This window comes from Macrosteles quadrilineatus, unplaced genomic scaffold (assembly GCF_028750875.1).
Source record: "Macrosteles quadrilineatus isolate MER2022 unplaced genomic scaffold, UCM_ALF_1.0 Scaffold_5__1_contigs__length_97177068, whole genome shotgun sequence".
Lineage (NCBI taxonomy): Eukaryota > Metazoa > Arthropoda > Insecta > Hemiptera > Cicadellidae > Macrosteles > Macrosteles quadrilineatus.
Genome location: NW_026542598.1, coordinates 17,631,724 through 17,652,686, shown reverse-complemented (window position 1 = coordinate 17,652,686; position 20,963 = coordinate 17,631,724). Strand labels below are relative to the sequence as shown.

General features: G+C 36.6%; 4 protein-coding genes across 4 annotated transcripts; all 4 read left to right on the top strand.

Annotated features, from left to right (window-relative positions):
* The first annotated feature begins 1,884 nt into the window (after nt 1-1,884).
* LOC128995946 (transmembrane emp24 domain-containing protein 7-like) lies at nt 1,885-3,263 on the top strand. Its single transcript, XM_054421015.1, has 2 exons — nt 1,885-2,245; nt 2,762-3,263. Exons 1-2 carry the CDS (start codon nt 1,916-1,918, stop codon nt 3,044-3,046), a joined length of 615 nt encoding a protein of 204 aa, XP_054276990.1. The 5' UTR covers nt 1,885-1,915; the 3' UTR covers nt 3,047-3,263.
* A 404-nt stretch (nt 3,264-3,667) lies between these two features.
* On the top strand, nt 3,668-4,525 carry LOC128995424 (stromal cell-derived factor 2-like). Its single transcript, XM_054420439.1, has one exon. It carries the CDS (start codon nt 3,775-3,777, stop codon nt 4,417-4,419), a length of 645 nt encoding a protein of 214 aa, XP_054276414.1. The 5' UTR covers nt 3,668-3,774; the 3' UTR covers nt 4,420-4,525.
* Nucleotides 4,526-10,599: 6,074 nt separating this feature from the next.
* Nucleotides 10,600-17,374, top strand: LOC128994885 (uncharacterized). The gene is made up of 3 exons (XM_054419711.1): nt 10,600-10,725; nt 15,596-15,800; nt 17,214-17,374. The coding sequence occupies exons 2-3, from the start codon at nt 15,608-15,610 to the stop codon at nt 17,372-17,374; spliced, it is 354 nt and encodes a 117-aa protein (XP_054275686.1). The 5' UTR covers nt 10,600-10,725; nt 15,596-15,607.
* A 2-nt stretch (nt 17,375-17,376) lies between these two features.
* Nucleotides 17,377-18,567, top strand: LOC128994886 (uncharacterized). The gene has a single exon (XM_054419712.1). The coding sequence runs from the start codon at nt 17,377-17,379 to the stop codon at nt 17,545-17,547; it is 171 nt and encodes a 56-aa protein (XP_054275687.1). The 3' UTR covers nt 17,548-18,567.
* The last annotated feature ends 2,396 nt before the right edge of the window (nt 18,568-20,963 follow it).

Sequence of the window (20,963 nt, the reverse complement as noted above, 5' to 3'; positions counted from 1 at the left end):
ACCTCATTCGGTCATTAGTTTGACTTCATTGACTTTATTTTTATAGCGCTACCTTGCCTCTTATGTAGCGTGTGCTCCCGCTATCTCCGCGTTCCGCCACCTCCGAACCCAAATCTGTCCCGCCACCTCCGAATTCTTGAGTGACCCTTACCGTCATTGCCTGCGTTGGTAGCTGTCATTGCATCCACGGCTGCAAAGCCCCGTGGATGGAAGATTTAATGAAAATTTAACCCGTGGGTTAGGTTAGGTTAGGTTAAGTTATGGTTAGGTTAGGTTAGGTAAGGTTAGGACGGAAAGTCTTAACGCATGTAGTAACCGAGGATTATAGGGGTCATTCTGAAATTCGGAGGTGGCGGGACGCGGAGATAGCGGGAGGTAACCTTATGTAGCACTAGCTTATCTTACCTGTACACCTTTATCAATTGGATCAGCAATTATGATCTTTCTCAGGCATTCCTTTGGTCAGGAGCTCTTTATTAATGATCGCTAAATTTCCTCTGTCTTCACCGTTATACACTTTATGTTGTTGAATCTCAAAATTTAGAAATATGATATGGGTTAGACATTCCCTTCCTTTAAAATCACATTTGATTTTTTAATCATAAAAATCCTCCATTCACAAACTTAGGACCAAAAACCCTCCATGTTTTTAATATATTGGAGGATTTGCAAAAACTAGAACAAAAGATATTATAAATTTTAGTATAGTTCTTAAGTTTTCTGTTCAACCCATGGTAAGATTAACAATCTTTGATAAAAATTACAGCATCCAAAGTCAATGGATATCTTGTATTCAAGATATTGAATTATGAATTCCCTCTCAATTCTTTGCTCTGATAACACTACTCGCATGGCAGTCAAAAGTCGCTCTATGAACGCCTTTAGACCTTTATTTCCACTGATTTGACGTCAAAAAGTTTCAGAATTTTCGACCTTTTGACCCTTACCTGCTAATGTACGAAGTCATTAGTCATCGGTAACTCATTATAGTGAAGGCGATGGGACAATGAGTTGTACATCGGTCCACGAGGCAGGTTGTCATTGATGATGTAATGCGATGATGGCTGTACTGGGGAGTCGGTTAGATATGTATTGCCAAAGAAATATATTAGTGCGAGTTATAGTTGGGGTAGCATTATAGATAAACAACGTTTTATGTTTCAGTGGTAGCGGTAGGACTCTGATTGGATGATCCAATGGCAAGGAACTGCTGTCCTGGGGGCCGGTTTTGGTTTTCAATCTTGCCATTCACTATATAAATTGCCTTTAGCTATGTAGTAATATTGTATCCCAGTAGTAGTGCTGTATTGTAATCCCATTTCTTAACAAGTAAACATAGATCTCCTTCACAAAGACAATCGTACAAAAATTTCACCAAGGCAATTTCGCTTCATTAAAATTGAAAAATCTATATATATAATTCCGTAAGTCAAATTTTTGTAAAGAAATTGTGAGTGACTGGATGGCCGTAGAAGGATGGGAGGGGTCTTATTTTAAAGGTCTTGACGTGAATTTTGAGGGAAAACTATTCATTTTTCTTAATTATGCGCCTAAAGGGTGTAACAGAATAAAATAATTTACATTTAAATAGCATGGGAATCTAATTTTATGTATTTCTATTACGTGTTCTGCTCACAGCTCAAAAATGTGATCCGATTCACATTTTCTGTACATTGCACAGAAAGTGTATTTCATAACGCTTCCATTCATACGATTTTAATGAATAATTTCAGTAAACATGTTTCAAAAACCATCTGCATAACCGACAAAAATACTTTCAATAAGTTTGATGTGACAATTCAACTATCGATATCAGTTGGTACCTCTGCACAAAACAATAATCACATGGTGTTTGTTTACTAACAAAAATTTACAAATTACAAAATAATCGAAAGTTGTTTATAAACGTACAAAAATGTGGTCTTTGATTTGGCTTCTACTTGCTCTACCGTTTCATCTCCATGGTACCCAGCTAACCTTCGACTTGGCAGAGAACTCTGAGGAGTGTTTCTACGAGGAGGCTACGAAGGGCTGCACGGTGTCCTTGGAGTACCAGGTGGTGGCTGGAGGGTCCAACGACGTCGCTGTCATTGTCAAGGACCCCACAGGCAGGACCGTCTACCAGCAGGACAGGTCGGAGTACGACTCCGTCGCCCTCACCGCCGTGCAGAACGGCAGCTACGTCGTCTGCTTCGGCAACCAGTTCTCAACGTTTACGTCCAAGCGGGTTTTCATGGATTTTGAGGTTAGATTCAGTTTTTTGTTTTGAGGAAAAAACAAGATATCAGTTGAAAGGTTAGAAAAATGTACACGTCTTTGAGGAAATGTCCACTAATATATGACAGGTATTAAAGCGTTGCTGAACTCTGAATATGGAAATTTCTAACTTGTAACTTTGACTAAACGAACTTTATTATAGTAAACGATTGATCAGTAAGCCGAAGCGTGAACAAAATCTGGGCCACACTAGGAAAGTGTGAATGCAATATAAATGTAAAAAGCATGAATTTGTAAAGCGAAACGTGTGACATTCTGTTGTACTAGGCCCCACGAATATTTTTGTTTGACGGTACAATCTTGTTGTGCTCGACTTCTAATATAATCTGAATGTTGCTGTGTTGATCCCAAAAGTGTCGATTTTGGACTCAGATGAAATTTGCATTGATTCAACCAAATAAAAGGTTCACGTTATACAGTCATGACTAGAGGTTTAGACCATTATTCTCTTAAAAACACCAAAGAATAGACTTGCTGTTTGTAGGTGAGCGATCTCCCGAGCCAAGAGTCTGTCTCCACCGCCATGACCCAGCTGGAGTCGTCCCTCCAGAATATCCAGGACTCGCTGGACAGCATCGTCAACCACCAGACCCATCATCGTCTGCGGGAGGCTCACAGCAGGATGCGCGCTGATGACCTCAACCACCATGTCCTCTGGTTGGCGCTGGCCAAGACCACGACCATGCTGCTTGTATCAGTCACCATGGTGATTGTTGTCAAGACGTTCTTCTCGTATAGAAACCCCTACCCGTACACAACTAGATTGTAGCAATGAATACACAAACTATAGTTTGTGTATTCATCGGTTGTAGTTAACAGAAATCAAGTTGTTGGAAGATATTTGGAGTGATGAACTATATTGTAATAAAAGCAGTTTTTAACATTTTTTGTAGTTCTGAGAGTTCATTCCATTGAAATGTTTTAAATCTATTTTTGATGATGTAATAGTTAATTTATTTTAAACCAAAGTAAAAAGATTTATAGAGTGTTTGTCGTGATTGTTTTAACACTAAATAGTAGGCAAATCATACATTCAGGTTCTTACATTTTACGTATTAGTTTGGCTTGTTTTCATTACAAATAGGCCTATATGAGTCGTATATTGTCCTGGGGAATGGCACGCGGACAGAATACACTGCACCTTCTAGATGAACAAGAGTATTTTTAGGTACAGTTTTGGAAATTGCATCGCAGCATTTTGTTGACGACATTTTGTTTTCACTCCAATTACGTCATTGATTTACTGAATCATTTTTTTGATTCAGTACTGTAAAAAGTGTTCTAGTTAACGTGATGTAATAATTACACTTAACAGCTGGTTAAATCTAACAGAATTATTTGATGAAATCTTCAAACAGCTGCTGATGTCAAACTCTGAATATTTGTTTTTGTAACAATAAAAAGTGAAAACGTTGACTGGATAAGTTATAACTTCCAAGACGATACGGATAATCAATATTCGAGTTAGTTGCCAAATCCATAACAGTATTTGACAGAATGGATATTCCCAGGAAAGTGCAGTATGTTTGCTTCGTAAGTTTGTTTCTTTATACAATTTCACCAGACTTCGTACACGGCAAGGCTGAGCTGGTAACATGCGGGTCCGTCCTCAAACTACTCAACACCAAGTACAAGGTCAGGTTGCACTCGCACGAGGTGAGGTACGCGACGGGCAGCGAGCAGCAGTCGGTCACCGGCACAGAAGATCAAGAGGACATCAACTCCCACTGGGTAGTAGGAGCGAAGCCCCCTTGTTTCAGAGGAGAGCCTGTTGTATGTAAGGGTGAGATTCGCTTGACACATTTAACGACGGGTATGAACCTCCGCTCACACTACTTCCCCTCTCCGCTGGCCAGGGAGCAGGAGGTTGCTGCTGGAGCAGAAGATGCGGGTGACCTCTGGAAGGTCTTGTGTGACGGACCGTTCTGGAGAAGAGATGAGGAAGTCATGCTAAAGCATGTGTCGACCGAGGTGTACCTGGCCGTGTCGGGCAACAGGTTTGGACGTCCGATAGAAGGGCAGTACGAGATCGTCGGAGTCCGAGGGTCTAACTCCCCGACCAGATGGAGGGTGTCAGAGGGTGTGTTCATACACCCTCCTGAGTCCAAGATGGAGCTACACAAGACACATACCGAGTTGTAGTTTTGCATGTTTTGTAACCATGTATTTACAATAGGCCTACGTCTGTTTACTGTAGTAGTCATTAAGTTTTTGAGAAATGAATATTGAGATATTAATATATAACACTTTCCCATGCTCAGAGGAGACTGTTATTATTCCTATTTTTTCTATTCTGTCTGAAAACTAAGTTTAATAACAGCTAGGCCTACTTATAATCAGGTAGGCCTAGCCATTTTATATTTTGGACTTGGCAATAAAACTCCCAATAAGACCAAGAGAGTTTGGATCGTAAACTCTCTCAGTGGCACTTATCCATGACCAGGAGCCAACATTCTCTCATAAAACGTTACTCTCACATTCTTGCGGGTGTAGTAGTTAGGGCTCAATATAAAGAGTGAATAATGAAAGAATATAATTTACAGACAGGCCTACGATGAAAGTAAAAACTTGGCAATATTGATATAACATAATAGATCATAATGTGCTTTTGATTATACTAGTTAAAAGTTACGTGGCTTAACTTTGCGTATACTCACGGTTGGACCATAAATATCCGTAAGCTGGGGTATATTGTAATAGGTTTATATTGTAAACCACTCAAATGTTTAGTAGTCTAGCTAAAATATTAGAATGTAGGAAGTCTGATTCTGATTTCGATTTTGTATCGCTGCAGGGGAAAATTCACTACGACCTACAACAATGTATTCGGTCCCCTTGGCTTCCGAAGATCCAAGATCACCCCTCTCCCATCCCAGTTCCTTAGCCAAACCATTGGCTGTGTCGACTATATTTTGTATTAAAAGTAAAGAAAGACATACAAGATCCTAATTTGTTGTGTTAGTAGCTCCACAACTGGTTGTTACTCAACTTGACCACTGCTCGGCACGCGAGACAAGGGAAAGTGATCCCAGATCAGCCTTACGCAACGCTTCATACGACAGCTTTTCCCTTCCTTCGAAGTCGTCGACCTCAACGGCGCAAGGGGAGTCGAACATACACCCTGTTGGTTGTAACCAGGATGACATTGTATTGACGTTTGATTTACAACTTGAGATAAAAGACGATAGTTGATTAATATTAGCTGAATCAGGCTGTATAGTATTATAGGCTGTATAGGAAGACTACCTCAATTGAAATTGGAATTATTGTATGCAGTATAGAAATTAGCTGTTATACAAAGCCATCCACACATTTACTCCTATGTTTATTAAACAGGTTGACGTGCTAGAAACAACTGTAAGGGGCTATTCTTTTTTGCTCTTTTTCTAATGGTAAAGGATTTGGAAAGGTCCTATGGTCTGCCAACATGAGTGGCGATTGTTTAGCAGTGGTCTTGTGGAGTTTAAATTAAATCAAATCTAGCCAGTTTGTCAAATCAATGTTGATGGAAAGCTGATTAACTAGGTGCCGTACTGAGAAGCAACCCAGCTCAGCAACTAGATATGTACCTACTTTACTGTAATACTTTTATCCTCAATGATTACCATACGAAGGTAGGTATTTTAAGCCAAATATGAATCAAGATGAGTGTTGTAGGGTGTTAGGTGGTGCGATCTTAAACTCTTGTTAAAAATGAATTATGAAGAAATTACAACATTAGTGCGATGATTGTTGTCTCTGCATATGAACGAGGAGAGATTCGTCGACTCGAAAGAAAATCGCCATATCACTTTTTTCTGCGCACCTATGTTTATCTCATGTAACATTTATTTACATAGCCGAAACGTTACGTATAGGCCCGACTTACAAATAATTCCCGACCGTAGAACACAGATTATTTATTCGTATATATTTCCATACAAATTATTTAACACTCGTCTGTTAAGTGTTTATTAACTATCGAAAAAGCAATGATGTATTAATTTGCCGTATACAGCACAGTAGGCTAGAAGGCTACTACGTTTCGCTCCCTACGAGCCGTGCCCAGCGCCTCATGGAGTCAACACAGCATCTCGCGCTTTCTTCACTTTCATTTTCACTTTCACTGCGTCATCGAAGTTACAACACCGCCTCCCGAGTTCTTCCTGTCGCTTCCTCCTTCCGTCCGACGAGTGTCTTCAGTATAAACATTCCAACCTGCCTCAAGCGACGGCGGATCAGTGCAGGATTGGCTTTGGGTTGTAATACAACAAGTTGATAAATTAAGGTAGTTAAATTAACTGTGTCAATCGTGGAATCTGAAGCTTGTTTTCTTTTGCGTGGTATCATTAACTATACACTCTGTGTATATTCGATGATGGTGTGTATTCGGTAACGCTTCAGTAAAAAATGTCGACTGAATATTTCTCTCTTATTTAATAGGAAATTTTAAAACGAGTGATTTACCTTTTTAGCGAATATCTCTATAGGCACAGATAATAGAACCCTACTAGGGTTCTATTATCTGTGCTATAGGGAAGTAGCTACTGAGGTGGCACGGTAAGACCTAGGCCCGGGATCGATTTACTTTTTCATTTTGATGTCCTCAGATGTCAAAAACACCATTCGTTCAAATTTATATATACGTCCGTGAACGCGATAACCTGAGTAATTTTTGTCCGATTTTGATCAAATTTGTTTTAAAGGTGTAAAGCGGGGTAAACTTGAATGAGTTCGCGAACAAGCATGATCGGGCCATGGGAAAGGGGGTTTACCACGGGGGATTTTACGGGATAAAAAATGTGTTTTCTCATTTTCGACCCTCAAAACACAAAATTTTCCAATTTCTCTCTAGACCTTTTTAAAGAGCTTAAAAAAAGCAAATGATTTCGTATATCAAAAATCAAAGTGTTTTTGTATGGTTATTGCCGACTTCGGAACTCATAACTCAACTGGACGAATTGCTGTCCTTGTTCATTGTATTATTATTATCAATCAGTGAGATGGGGCCGCCACCTAGGTGCGAATTCTATGAGCAAAGATAAGTTTAGAATGGTGTCGGTGTGAGATGATCTCGATCTGTCAGCGGTGTAGCTTTGTTGGTTATACTGACTGATCAGCTGTTTCATTGGTCATGCTCATTTATTTAAAACCCAATGATCTGGAACAGCTGAGTCGGTTAATGTTACCTACATCGAGCTTTTTAATAAACTAGTGTCCCTGGTGCTCGAATTCGAGCAATTGCCAAGTACTACAGAAGTTATTTTAAAACTAATAACAGTCATATTTACAATGAGGAAAGAGTCAACTCAAAGATTACCGGTGTGTAACTTATGGAAATACTCACGATGTATATAACAGTTCAACATACTGTAATCAACATATTTTCCTGTGAATATTTTATCATGTATCATACGCTGATATTGTTTTTTAGTGTTTTTCTACAAACATTTCCTGACTTATACCAAATTTAATAATTAATTACTTATATCACTAAACACAAACCAACATCCAAAACTATACACATTTTTAATTCAACATGGATTATTTACACATTGAATGTTTACAATTAATTAACATATGTTCTTCTTTCAATTTTAATTTCTGACAACATCTGGAGTTTCATAACAATGTTTGTTTCCCATGTTAACCTTATGGAGAAATACGAAACTTTAAAGGGCCCCAGGGCCTCACTCTCTAATTATTTCCCTAAAAAGAAAGTTTCCTGCACAACTTCACGTTACGCTCTTTCCAATGACACCAAAAACATGTCAATCGGTTCAGTAGTTTCGGAGGAGTAATTGTCACAAAAAACCTGCTTGCGTATTAAATAAGTACGAGAGGTCGTCCAGTGGTCGAAACTCGACCAAAAATATGTAATGTACTCACTTATCTATTTTCACCCCACACTGTAAATAAAACATGTGATTGGAGTTTCCTCCATTTGTTTTGATTTTCTGTTTATATCTCGTTGTTATTTCGTAACCAGCATAGCAACGCATAAGATCCATGTTAATTTTTTCAAATTTTTAAACTCATTTTTTGTGCTTATCTTTGAGCCTATTTAAATTTATAAAGGGATTCTGCACACCTACAGGAAAATAGCTTTCCAACGGTATGCGTAGATTTTCCCTACGATTCACACGAGCTGAGAAAAAAGGTTTTAAAGAAACATGCTTGCCTATTAATATATAGATAGATAGATAGATAGATAATAATAGTCCTGACTAATGAAACAGCTGATTTGATCAAATGGCCAATTACAACGCTACACAAGGCATCTAAATACAAAAGAAATACTTATCTTGTTGGCGTCCCTATCTCATTCTCAATTGGTGCCCTATACGTTATTAATATTGGCTACCCAAGCAGTCTTTTTGTATCAAGGTTGATGCTCGATTTCGCATAAAATATAAAAAATTTTGAATAAGACTAGGTGAAACCAGTCGAAATCGACGGTTACTTTCAAGGCTTACGTTAATTCATTTAACTGCGATAAATTGGGTGAAATATATACATATTTTGAGCATTTAGCATTGTTTAAAGGGTAATAAGTGTAAAACAATAATGATTTTAATTGCGTTCGTTGCCAAATTGGGTTGATCATTCAATGATTAAAATATTTCCCATACCGTACGTCTTTGGAGTTATTATTAGTATGTTATATGATATCTCTTCCTTTGGAAGAACCTTTAAATAGTATTAAAATCGTATTGGTGGGTCTTTTGTGTTTAAACACTTCTGTGATTTCATCAGTGTAATATGATTTTATTTGAAAAGAAAATATTTTTCGGGAAGACATATTCTAACTTCAAAGGGAGGTATATCCTTTACAGTGTAAGTTTGATTTTTCCTTCGTCACGTCGCGTCAGTTCATATCGTACTTCTGTGCCAATGAATGAACCCTCTAGCATAGTTTTGAGGAATTGATTGTGGGGTTACTGTTAAAGCTGGAATTTCTTGACATGGGGGATGTCAGTTAGTTGTCTCAGCCTTATCAATAACATAAAGTTGTAAAAAAATCTCTCTACGGAATGTTAGGTGTAGTGGAATACTTAAGTGAAGTTGGCTTTTATTCTTGAACTGTTAGGGGCCTCCTCATTTTATATGGTCTTGGCGGCTTCATTGGCAACAAATAATGCAAATAACATAGCAATGGGACATTTCAAAAAAGCAAAAATACTGTACATTGGCTGTTACGTATATATTGACGTTTACATATTGGTAATCAACGTAAAGGATGTGATCTAGTTTAAAAGGAACATGACCTTTCTGTCATGACAGTCTTGCTTAAATCGTATTTTCTCTTTGTACTATATTTTACAGCAAAAATGTAGTGTTATTTTCAATAATGTTACGAACCCAGTGCGCCAAAGTTTGTAATACAGTATAGGCAGGTGCAAATAATTTTTCAAGATGGGTACCATTTTAGGCAAGGTTTCTATGTTTGAATTTTATTAGACACGATAAGATCAGATATTTCTAAATAATTATTTGATATGTGTAGAATAATATGATAAAATGTACGCAAAAGTGGTGAAAAGGCAAACACCAACCCGTAAAATAGATATAAGATAGTTCAATAAGAAATAATTTAAGAATTGCTGTGATAAAAGGATTTTCCACTGATTTCGTAATGGAACGATATATTGCAAAACATGACATGATAAAAAGGAAAATCAATTTTAAAATCAGAAAATAACATTGCAAATACTTATTTGGTACAATTCAGTAACTCCCAATAAATGTGTGTTGTTTGCATCAGAGATCGATGGTTGTTTGAAATACAATTTAAAAATGAACAGCTGTTTTATTAAAAAGTATTATTCACATGGCCAAACTGTAAACAACTCTGTGGAGGGATCTTTAAAGGCTTCTGGGGCAGAGCCCTAAGGGATTTTGCTTAGTTTTTCTTTTGATAACTCATCTACAGATCAAGACCTTTCTTTTGACACCTCTACCAGGTTTCTACGCTCAGCAGTTCTCTCAAATTAGTGGGGACAAAGTTTCCAATTAAATATTTCGATTTCCCCATGTTAATCTTATGGGAGAAAATCCAACTTTGAAGGCCTGTGGGGCAAAGCCCGAGGATTTTTATTACAGGAATCGGTGAAAGGGGGCGTCTACACAAAAAATACTTTATCTGGACACGTTGTTTGTAAAAATCCGTCCATTATTAACGGAGGAGTAGTGTTTCGTAGAAATCGCCTTCACGTATTATATATAAGGATACTTCATATATGTTAAAAAATTACTTTAAACCTAACCTTGTATCAGTGGTGTGGCAACACTGATTGAGGCGTGTCGTGTCAAATTAGTCGGTTGTTTCGTTTGTTTGTAGAATTAACCAACGTAAACAAAAAAACAACTGCAGCTTATTTTCCCCCCATTCGGAATTTATAGTTTTCTAAATTTTCTTATTGGTATCCGTAAAGGTAGTCTACTCTACAAACTTTCTATTCTATTAGGGTGAGTAATCAATTCAGTTAGAGTTTTACTATCAATTTTAAGTCCATTTTAGTGTGGTGTAAGTTTATAAAAACAAAGGCTTGAGGGTGGGCGTGGCTTTGCAAAATCTAAATTTATCATTTAGACTATTTAGCTTAGCCTGTTATCATTTTTTTAAGCGACTGAATTTAGTTCTAATAATGTTTCACTTAATAGGCCTAGCTGTTAGGCTCTTTGAATTTCAGCACCAAAACTAGCTAATTTAGGCTAGTCTAACCACAATTTGGGGCATAGGCCTAGGCCCTAGCCTAGTCTAGAGGAGCAGTTTTAAGTTACCCGTTTCCACATATAAATTGAATACAGATAGGCAAATAAATACTTCCGTAGGCCCTACAACTAACCTTATTTTAATTTGGGTTGTTTTTTGAATGTAGGCTAAAAAAACATTTTCTACTTAATTTGGTTGCATGTAACTTGTTGATTTGTTTATTAATTGTTTATTAATTTCAAGAACTCTTCCAGTCCCGACTACTACGGTATTTCGTGCCATATTTTAAAATCAATTATACATCAAATAATAGATCCACTCACAGAACTGATAAACCTATGCTTGGTCAAGGGGGTCTTCCCTGAGTGTCTGAAGATTGCTAGGACAGTCCCAATTCATAAAAAAGGTGATTTTAGTGTAATTTCAAACTACCGGCCTATTTCTATTCTGCCAGTACTCTCCAAGATACTAGAGTCCATCATCAAATCTCAGTTGCTTGATTACTTTGAGGAAAATAACCTCCTTTCTACTTCTCAACATGGATTCCGGAGGGACAGGTCTACAGTCACTGCTCTGATATCCCTCATGGAGCATGCAAACAACACCTTTGAGGAGGGAGGTATTCTTGCCTTAACTATGTGTGACCTCAGTAAGGCATTCGACTGTGTCAACCACAAGATTTTGCTCAGGAAGCTGTCAGCCTATGGAGTTTGTAACGTTGCACTCCACATGCTTACTGACTACTTAGACAACCGTAAGCAGATAGTGTCCTTGGAGGGAGCTGTCTCCGAATGTAGGTCTGTGGAGCATGGTGTCCCGCAGGGAAGTATTCTTGGCCCTCTGCTCTTCATTATACACATAAACGACCTGGACCTGGATGGAAGGACCCTTCTTTTTGCAGATGACTCAACCTTGGTAAACAGAGGATTTAGTGCTGATGACGTTCTGTCAGAGGCCAATGAAACCTTCACCTCTGCAAAAAACTGGTTCCAGAGCAATAAGTTAAAACTTAATGAAGATAAGACTCAAAGAATATTATTGTCTCTAAAAAAAGAAATCCCAGCAGGGAACAATGAACCAGTCAAAATTCTAGGCTTCTGGCTGGATAACAGGCTTGATTGGAACTTTCATGTGGCCAAGGTTTGTTCAAAATTATCAAGAGTAATTTGTCTTCTAAGGAAATTGACAAAGGCGTTAACTGTGGATCACCTTCTAGGAATCTATCATGCCCTGTTCCACAGTCATTTGAACTATGGTCTTCTGTTGTGGGGACACTCGGCGGCCTGCAGTGATGCTCTTGCTCTGCAGAAGAAGGCGTTAAGAGTTATGGCATCAACTCATGACCTTGAACACTGTAAACCTCTTTTTAAAAAATTTAGAATCTTCACAGTATACAACCAGTATATTTTCAACTCTCTAAACTACATCAAGCAGAATATCAATCTTTTTAATGACAGAACAACCATACATCAACATCGAACTCGTAAAGCTCAAAATCTGGAAGTCCAAAGATGCAGGCTGAGCAAAACTCAAAAATCCTTTCCAATTGCAGCCATAAAACTATTCAACAGCCTCCCAGCTGACGTGAAAAGCCTCACAACCTCAAAATTCAAGAACCACATCAAACATGAACTACTAGAATGGCCAGTATACACCCTGAATGATGTAGAAGGAATCCCACTATTCACGGGAAAGAAATAGCCGAAAGGCATATGACGCAGTCAATCCCACAAGCTGGGTCAAAGACGAAGACATCAAGTATCAAGTATCAAGTAAGTATGTTAACCCTCCAGAGGGCGCAAGTTGGTGGAAAAGACTGAAACGTAGGCCTACTATTTCGGTTATTACTGGAAGGGTGAAACGAACCGGGCAGCCCCTCGTAGATAATCCTCAGGGAAGGGTTGAGCTAAGTTTATGATATGGCAGTTGTGATGAGGAGTTAGTTTCAAACTACCCGTCACAGTAACAAAAACAGCACAAAGTCAAGTCATTTCCACTTAATGCCCAAATGTGTGTTTTTGTTTTAAATCGGCTGTTAAGTTAACACTGATGCGCCTAAAACTTTTATACTTAGCCTACCTATTGTATTTTTACATTTTTTGCTAAGTTAATGAAGAAAGGAGAATTCAGGCCTTTAATGTTGGAAGATAGACAATTGAATGTTAACTTAATCTTGATGAAAATTGACGGGCAAGAAGAGTAGGCCTACCTACCGTACTTGAGTAGACTCTCATATCTGACGATGTCAAAAACAACCAATGAATAAAAATATAGATTGATATTTTTTCTCGATTATTTCATTTGATATATAGTTTGGTTAGTTATCTGATGAATCAAATTTATTTAATGTTTAGATCAATATTTTTGCATTCAATTGTTTTTGACAACAGATATGAAAGTCTACCAGAGTACATTTTAAGGACAGTCAAGATGGTGACTTTCTGATATTATGCGAAGAGAATGATGTTACACAAAGTGATCATAATACTGATTAATTAGATACTGTAGGCTAGTAATACAAGGGCTATCCAGAAAGTAGATTACGTTTCTGTCTGTATCCACTAGGGGCGGGGCTAGCGCGACCATCTTTGTGTTAGTTTATTCTTCTGCTCAGTCGGCATCTAGCCGTGCTAGTAAGAGGTTTCTGCAGTACTCCGTTGAGTTACTGTAGCAGTTTAAAATGTCTGTGTTAATTGAAAATGCCGCAAACTGTGAAGTTAAAAGGTTTTTGACTGCAAAAAACTGTAAACAGATAGAAATCTATCGGCAACTTTCTAAAGTTTTTGGGGGAAACATTATTACTGAAGGTGGAGTTCGTCAGTGGGTCATCAAATTTAAAAATGGCCGAACTAACGTTCACAACAAAGGGCGAAGTGGAAGACCCAGCATTGTGACTGTCGAAAAAGTCGATGACGATGTCTGTAAAACTCAAAAGTTCACAATAACAGAGAACTCTCTAAGATGGGTTTTCCACAAATTTCACGAAGTTTGTTGCTCGAGACTTAACCAAAAAGCTTGGTTACCAAACTGTAACCAAAGAGTCCGTTAATTTTTTTTTGCACGCACTTCACAGTTCGCGGCATTTTCAATTAACACAGACATTTTTAACTGTCACAGTAACTCAACAGAGTACAGCAGAAACCTCTTACTAGCACGGCTAGATGCCAACTGAGATGCATAACGAACTAACACCAAGATGGTTGCGCTAGCCCCGCCCCTAGGGGATACAGACAAAAACGTAAACTACTTTCTGGATAGCCCTAATTAATTATATATTTGATAGGTGAGAACTACATATAAAAGAATAACCTTGGTCTTTTTTGCTTGAGGGCTGACATCAGCATCTGACCTCAAATGAACTAAGCAATTGTTTCTGAACGTTCTCTTCGCGTTCGTTATGTTCTTACAATCATACTGTTTTTGAATGTGAAATATTTTTAATATTGAAAATTTTATGGTAGGATTTGTTGAATCATTATTCATGATTTTCAAAAATTCACTGTCCAATAGAAAATTTATTCATAGGCTAATCCATGCCTTTTTTCATGGTCAGAAGAATTCAAGCTTTTCAAGATTTTCATGGCTGGTGGCAACCCTGAAAAATAGTAAAATATACGTAGGCCTACTTAACAAAAATATTTGTCAGTAAACTGATGCTCAAGTTCAAGCCTATAGCAATTTTCATGTCGCTTTGTGTCTGTTTGGGCCAATTCAAATGTATCGCTTTACAGTAAAGTTGTATTAATTCTGAAAATTACTGTAGTGTTTGTGAAAGATTATGAAAGAAGTATGTGAGTACCAGTATCTCGATTCCGACCCCAGCTTAGTCTAAAAGTTCAAGCACAAAGTCAGAAAATCAAGCCAAGCTTTTATCCTCGTAACATTTTTGTAATCACAGAAAGTGTATACCTACTGAAAATTGTGCACTTAAAAAGTCATGAATTCCTGCAATCACTGTCAATGTTTGTGATTTGGTAACAATGATAATGTCTCTATAAACTCGGAAAATATTCATGATGATTTTATTCACTAGCCTATACTACTACAGTAGAACCTCTTTAATCCGAACTAATTGGGACCGGGGGTAGTTCGGACTATTGAATAGTTCGGATTACAGAACATATTGTTGTCTTTACATAACAATAGCTAAAACAAGGCTAAAATGGATCATAATTGTTACGGATAGTTAAAAAATGCTTTATAAAGTAAAATACAGTGTTTATTTAATGTAGTAGTAAACAAAGTGAATAAACAGTACTGTACATTAAATACAGTATGCAATATAGAACTACTGTACTGTATATAAAGTACAGCAATGAGGTGTTCGGATTAGTGGACGTTCGGATTACAGGGGTTCGGATTAAAGAGGTTCTACTGTAGTTGTAGGCTTGCGGTAGCCTAGTATAAATCTGATACTCAGACTGGGTATAAGGGCAAGATGAGTGCTTAATGAATGCTACAGCCTTGTTACTAACTTAGATAAGATAATTTAATCTTACACATTATTTAGTAATAGCCTAATGATCAAAAACAGCTGGCTTAATTTTCATTCTATCAACAAAATTCTGATGTTTGCTTTGGATCGAACTAGTAAACTATGTTTAATATCTTCAAACTTTGCAGGTATGCTGAAGGATGTCTGGTATCTTGGACGATCCTGAAGAGTACAAGAAGAATCCTCTTTTTGAACCACACATTTACAGTGACTACTCATACTTTTACTTCACAGCATCAGTCTGCACCATATTTCTGATAGTTTTGTGTGCCATCAACGTCTTCTTTTGCTGGTGTTCCTCTGAAAGGCACTACTGGAAGGATAGCAATACAGGTTAGTGTACATTAGGCTACCCCAACTATTTATTGAAATCATCTTTAGTAGGCCTACTTCACTTTAATTACTGTTCAACCATTTCAACACTATTTTGGGTCATCTTTAGGATTAGGCTAATACTAAACTTCTTTTAACCAGAGTGAAAAGTGGCTTTCAATATTAACTCAGGGCTATACCTCAAAGTTCTATAAAGCTTAACAATTGTTTAAATTTAATAATCTAATATCAAATATCTATAGACTACCAAACAGAGATCTTGTGACATCTATTTGTAAGACATTTGGTTTAGGTACCTTAAAACTGTCGAATCTATTTGGTCTACGACGGTTATATGTATAATAATAGTTTCCCTGCATATCTGGGAAAAAGCAAACTTGAAATGCAAAAAAACTTGTTCTGGCTGAAAATTTCCTACAAGATCCCGTCCATAGAAAATGCACACTTTCTTCATAGGCCCTACTAGAAAAAATATTACTGCCTGTCTCTAGAATTTAGTCATTTTGAACTGACTTTACACCTATGTTTCCTCAAGAAATTGTCATCAATAATTTCTCAATTAAAAATGGAAAAAAGAAAATATCTAGGAGTAGCCTATTCTCTTTTTTATCAACAGAAGACATTTTTCATCCAATAGCTTCCTTAAAAACCTTTTTAAATTTTTATGTTTTTGAATTTGCAATAAAATCTTCCTAAACATAGGTAGCCTATTATGTAATATGACCAGGAAGATTTAGATTTAATACTTCCCAGTTTCCTTGGTTTTAGGTAAACATGTAAGTTAGCCTATTTATCAACTAGGTGTACAATAATGCAGTTGTCTGCTTGTAATATTGAGCAGAGCTAGCTTATTAATCCAATACTTTCCCAAAGTCAATGCTACATCTGGTTAACGTAAATGGGATGTCTCCTTACAGTATCCAAACTCAATGGATCATCCAGTTCTCATAAATTAAATGTCTACTTGAAGTATCCAATGTCAACGGTATATTTGGTTCACATGAGATGACTATTTGCAGTATCCAAAGTCAAACTCCAATTAACATGGGTTACAGCCCACAGTTCTTAGACTGAAGTGAAAATTATAGAATGTCACACATCTTCACAATCAGTTAAAAAGAAGAACGTTGGGTAGTGCTTGAGTAACATAATTAATTTGATTGAAATTACAATACTGTATGTTACTAGGCCTACATTGTAGCGTGTGTTTCTTGCATCCAAATGATTCTAACTTTATAATTAATTAAATTAATAAAACTAAATAACTTTCTAAAATCTGTAGCTTAAAGGCCAGGAAATCTTATTAACACCATCGTTTCTTTAAAAAAAGTCTCGATTTTTAAAGTATCATTTGAATCCATGTGAAGTAAATACATCGTATAAATAAATACTGTAGTACTGTAAATTTTGTAGGTAACCGGTGGATTCTACCAATCTGGGTAAAGTTACCCAGCAAACAGCCGCCGCTGGACCTGGCAGAGTTGGAGGCAGATTACGCCGGACCTCGTCCCGTCTACGACACCGAAGTTCCCGAGGAGTTTGTTGAGCTGCAGAAACGAGAGAGCGACTTGTAAACATGTTTCACTTCTACTGGCCGCCACTCATGTTCCTAGCCATGTTTGTGCTAGGCGTGATCATGGCGTTGCTGCGCTACGGACCTCGCTTCCTCAAGATGCGACACACGGCACGGCCGGACGAAGCTGACTGGCAGGACAAGACTTACGAGCAAAGAGTCTCTTATGCTTGAATGCCAAGTTTGTATTATATTTAGAAGTAAGCAGGTTTCTGGATATTTAGATTAAGTTTGACTGAGGTTTTATAGATCTGTTGTTTACCATGACTAAAGAATTGCATAATTCATATAACGACATTTTAATAATTTGAAGCAAAATTTACTGGATTGTTTTTATTTATAGTACCAGTAAGCCAACATCACACAAAAATATGTGTAAATGTTCAATTGTTATAGATTGTAGTGCAATATTCTCAGGTTTAAAAGTATTTGCGAGTTGTGTGATAAAAGAACTGGTTGCACTGTTTAGTGCCTTAGCAATCCGTCCAATACGTCTTTGAACAAAAATATCTTGACACTTAAAAGAGTGTTTTGAATAGAATGATCAATTTTGTACTTATGTTCTCTCCACCCCACCCGCCTTTAACTGTGTAAGAATTCTCAAAAGTAATGAACTAAGTTGAGAAAAAGTTTTCTTAAGATATTTATTTCACATACACCTTTTATTACTTTTTAGGGAAGACATTCCAATATTATTAGGTTTATTGTATTTTTTATTCCATTTTACAATTGATATGTCTTGTATTTTTACACCTCTCTGATTAATTTGAATTCTCAATCATGTATTTTGTACTCCGTCCATTGTTTTTATAGTATTCTACCTTATAATTGTTGTTAATAAATAATATGCAAAGTGTATGTCAATTTATAAGTGTTATTATATTTTATATTTTTATGAAACTATATCGCCTTAACATATTTACACATTAGAAATTATGTTGTGATATTAATGCAGAATATTCTATTGCCAGCAAATGTATTTACTGATCATAATTTTTATAAAATAGGTAGACAAAAATTTTGTATTTTTATAATTTTTTTAGCTTAAAAATTATGGAACATAGTATATGTGTAGTTTAAAAAACTCATTGAGTGGGTTTAATAAGGCTTGCTACTTCACATAAACGCACATGCGTAACAATTTCATGTATTCAACTAACACGAACAAATAAATATTTTTAACTCCTGATAAAACAGTGTTTTATATCTAACTCTCTTCCTCAGAAACTATAAGATTGGTTTCACTTTTTGGTCTACAAGATTGGTCTACCCTCTGAACAGAGAAAAAATTGCTTTCAAATATATATTTCAAGTTTGATGAAGCACATTTCTATTGGCATGCCAGCAGTAAGGCCTTGTGCTAAAGACAGTGGATTAGTTAGCTTTTTTATTTAATTTCTGTGTATAGCTAAACAAGCAGATTGAAATAGACAAAAAGTTAAACATTTTAAAAATAAGGAACTAATCCCTACAAATTTGACTCATACAGAAATGGACTTGAACTTTTGTAAAAGTAAGTTCTTCATGAGGTGTCCAATTTAAGATGAACAGCATAACTTACAAATTTAAACCATAAATCTTCTCATAGCTTAAAAATTTAGCTTCCTCGTCTCTCAACAAAACAATTCCCTTTACAACTTTACAATCACATTGCTCAAGAGAACAAATAGTAATTTGTGTAAATAGTGCGCAAAGAAGCACTTTGCACTCGCGTTACACATTATATTTTTCCTACAGTTAATATAAAGCATATAAATAATTAGTCTTTCAAACACAAAAAACACGTTTTGGGTTAGCTTAAATCCAAGTGTTGAACGAAAATAGAATGTTAACACGAAACAACAGGTTAAGTCGTAGTATCAATACTCAAATGCTGTGAATGGAAGAGTTGCTGGGGACCAAAGGGATGGAGATCTTTAATCCAGACCAGAAAGTTCGACTAGCCAGCTTTGATTTACTTGAAATAACTTCTTAAAAATATCCTTTAAAAAAATAGATAACTGAAAATGGTAAATTGGATGCTAAAATGACTAAGTGAAGGTATATTGCTTATAATTGAATTTACTGAATTGGAAATGTATAATAAAAAAAATGTATAATTTAACTGGAAACTGTGGAAATCATTCTCGAGACAAGGAATATTTCATAGTGGGAACAGTTTGGTGCCAAACCACCGAACCTAATAAATACATCTCAAATGTCGTGGCGACCCTTGTGGGTTCCCCCCTTGGTAGCTACTTAGCCGGACATTATAATAAACCTATTGCTATATAATCTAATCTTCAACATTAAACTTATCCATATTATCGACCAATCGGAGATCCTGATTTCTTGGTGCTTGTGGCTCTATGGTGAGTGAAAAAGGTAGGACGAGTGTTGGAAAGGAAGGTGGGGGGAGATTTTCTTTCATTCGTGGCAGGCGACGAACTTGACATGCACCCCGGCTTCGCGAATTACCGACACTATATAAAAATACCCCCGCCGCAGCAAACCTGCCGACTAAGCGAATTTCCATTTGTCTGAATTGATTTTCAATTAAATATATTTTAATAACATTAGGTTTGACGAGTACCTAGGTTTGCTGCTACAAGAAACCTAATAAAGTGTGTTTTTGAGTAAAATATTGATAGCTTAGTACAAAATAAATAAATTTGCCAAGTTTGATCAAAATATATCCATAAACAAGCAAATTACAACATTTGACAATATTCTCCATAAGAATAACATGGGAATTTTAAATTTACAATTTTTTAAATTTTCTCCGTTACTAATAATCGAACAAAAATACTTTTATATACTAAATTATTTGTTTTTTTAAGGTCTTTAAAAAGGTCTAAAAAGAAATTGGGAAATTTTGTGTTTTGAGGGTCAAAAGTGAGAAAAACCAATTTTTACCCCATAAAACCCCCCCTAAAGCCCCGTTCCCATGGTCCGATCATGCTGGTTCGCGAACTCATTCAAGTTTATCTCGCTTTACACCTTTAAACCAAATTTCATCAAAATCGGACCAAAATTACTCAAGTTATCGCGTTCACGGACGTATATATATATAAATCTATATATATATATATATATATATATATATACATATATAAAAATTTGAACGAATGGTGTTTTTGGCCTCTGGGGACATCAAAATGAAAAAATAAATCGGTCCCAGGTCTAGGTCTTACCGTGCCACCTACGGTAATAGCTACTTCCCTATAGGGAAATTCGCTAATAGCGTGCCGTTATGTGTCACATAGTAGCCTAGTATGTGTTGGCAACTTTTTTCAAGCTTACACATATTATGTGCCTTGTAAAAGCACTCTATTTTGTGTTGTTTGGTTAGAATACTGGAGTACGGCAAAAGTAATGCAGCAATTAGCTACTTACTTTGTGTGCTATAATCAGTGCAAGGAAGCCTGCTGTGTCAGGGTAACTGTAGGAAACATTTATTGTCTGAACCAGGACTTGATTTGTACCTAAAGTATATTGGTGAAAACCCAAAATTGTATTAGTGTAGTACAGTATGAAGAGTTGAAGTTGTATATTAAGTTCCACTACAATAACGATGCACAGGTAAGGTGTGAAAACAATCCACTGTACTA

Coding starts and splice junctions, on each gene's coding strand:
- LOC128995946 (XM_054421015.1), top strand. CDS start 1,916: ATGTGGTCTTTGATTTGGCTTCTACTTGCTCTACCGTTTCATCTCCAT. Junction 2,246..2,761: donor GGGTTTTCATGGATTTTGAG/GTTAGATTCAGT, acceptor TGCTGTTTGTAG/GTGAGCGATCTCCCGAGCCA.
- LOC128995424 (XM_054420439.1), top strand. CDS start 3,775: ATGGATATTCCCAGGAAAGTGCAGTATGTTTGCTTCGTAAGTTTGTTT.
- LOC128994885 (XM_054419711.1), top strand. CDS start 15,608: ATGTCTGGTATCTTGGACGATCCTGAAGAGTACAAGAAGAATCCTCTT. Junction 15,801..17,213: donor CTGGAAGGATAGCAATACAG/GTTAGTGTACAT, acceptor TAAATTTTGTAG/GTAACCGGTGGATTCTACCA.
- LOC128994886 (XM_054419712.1), top strand. CDS start 17,377: ATGTTTCACTTCTACTGGCCGCCACTCATGTTCCTAGCCATGTTTGTG.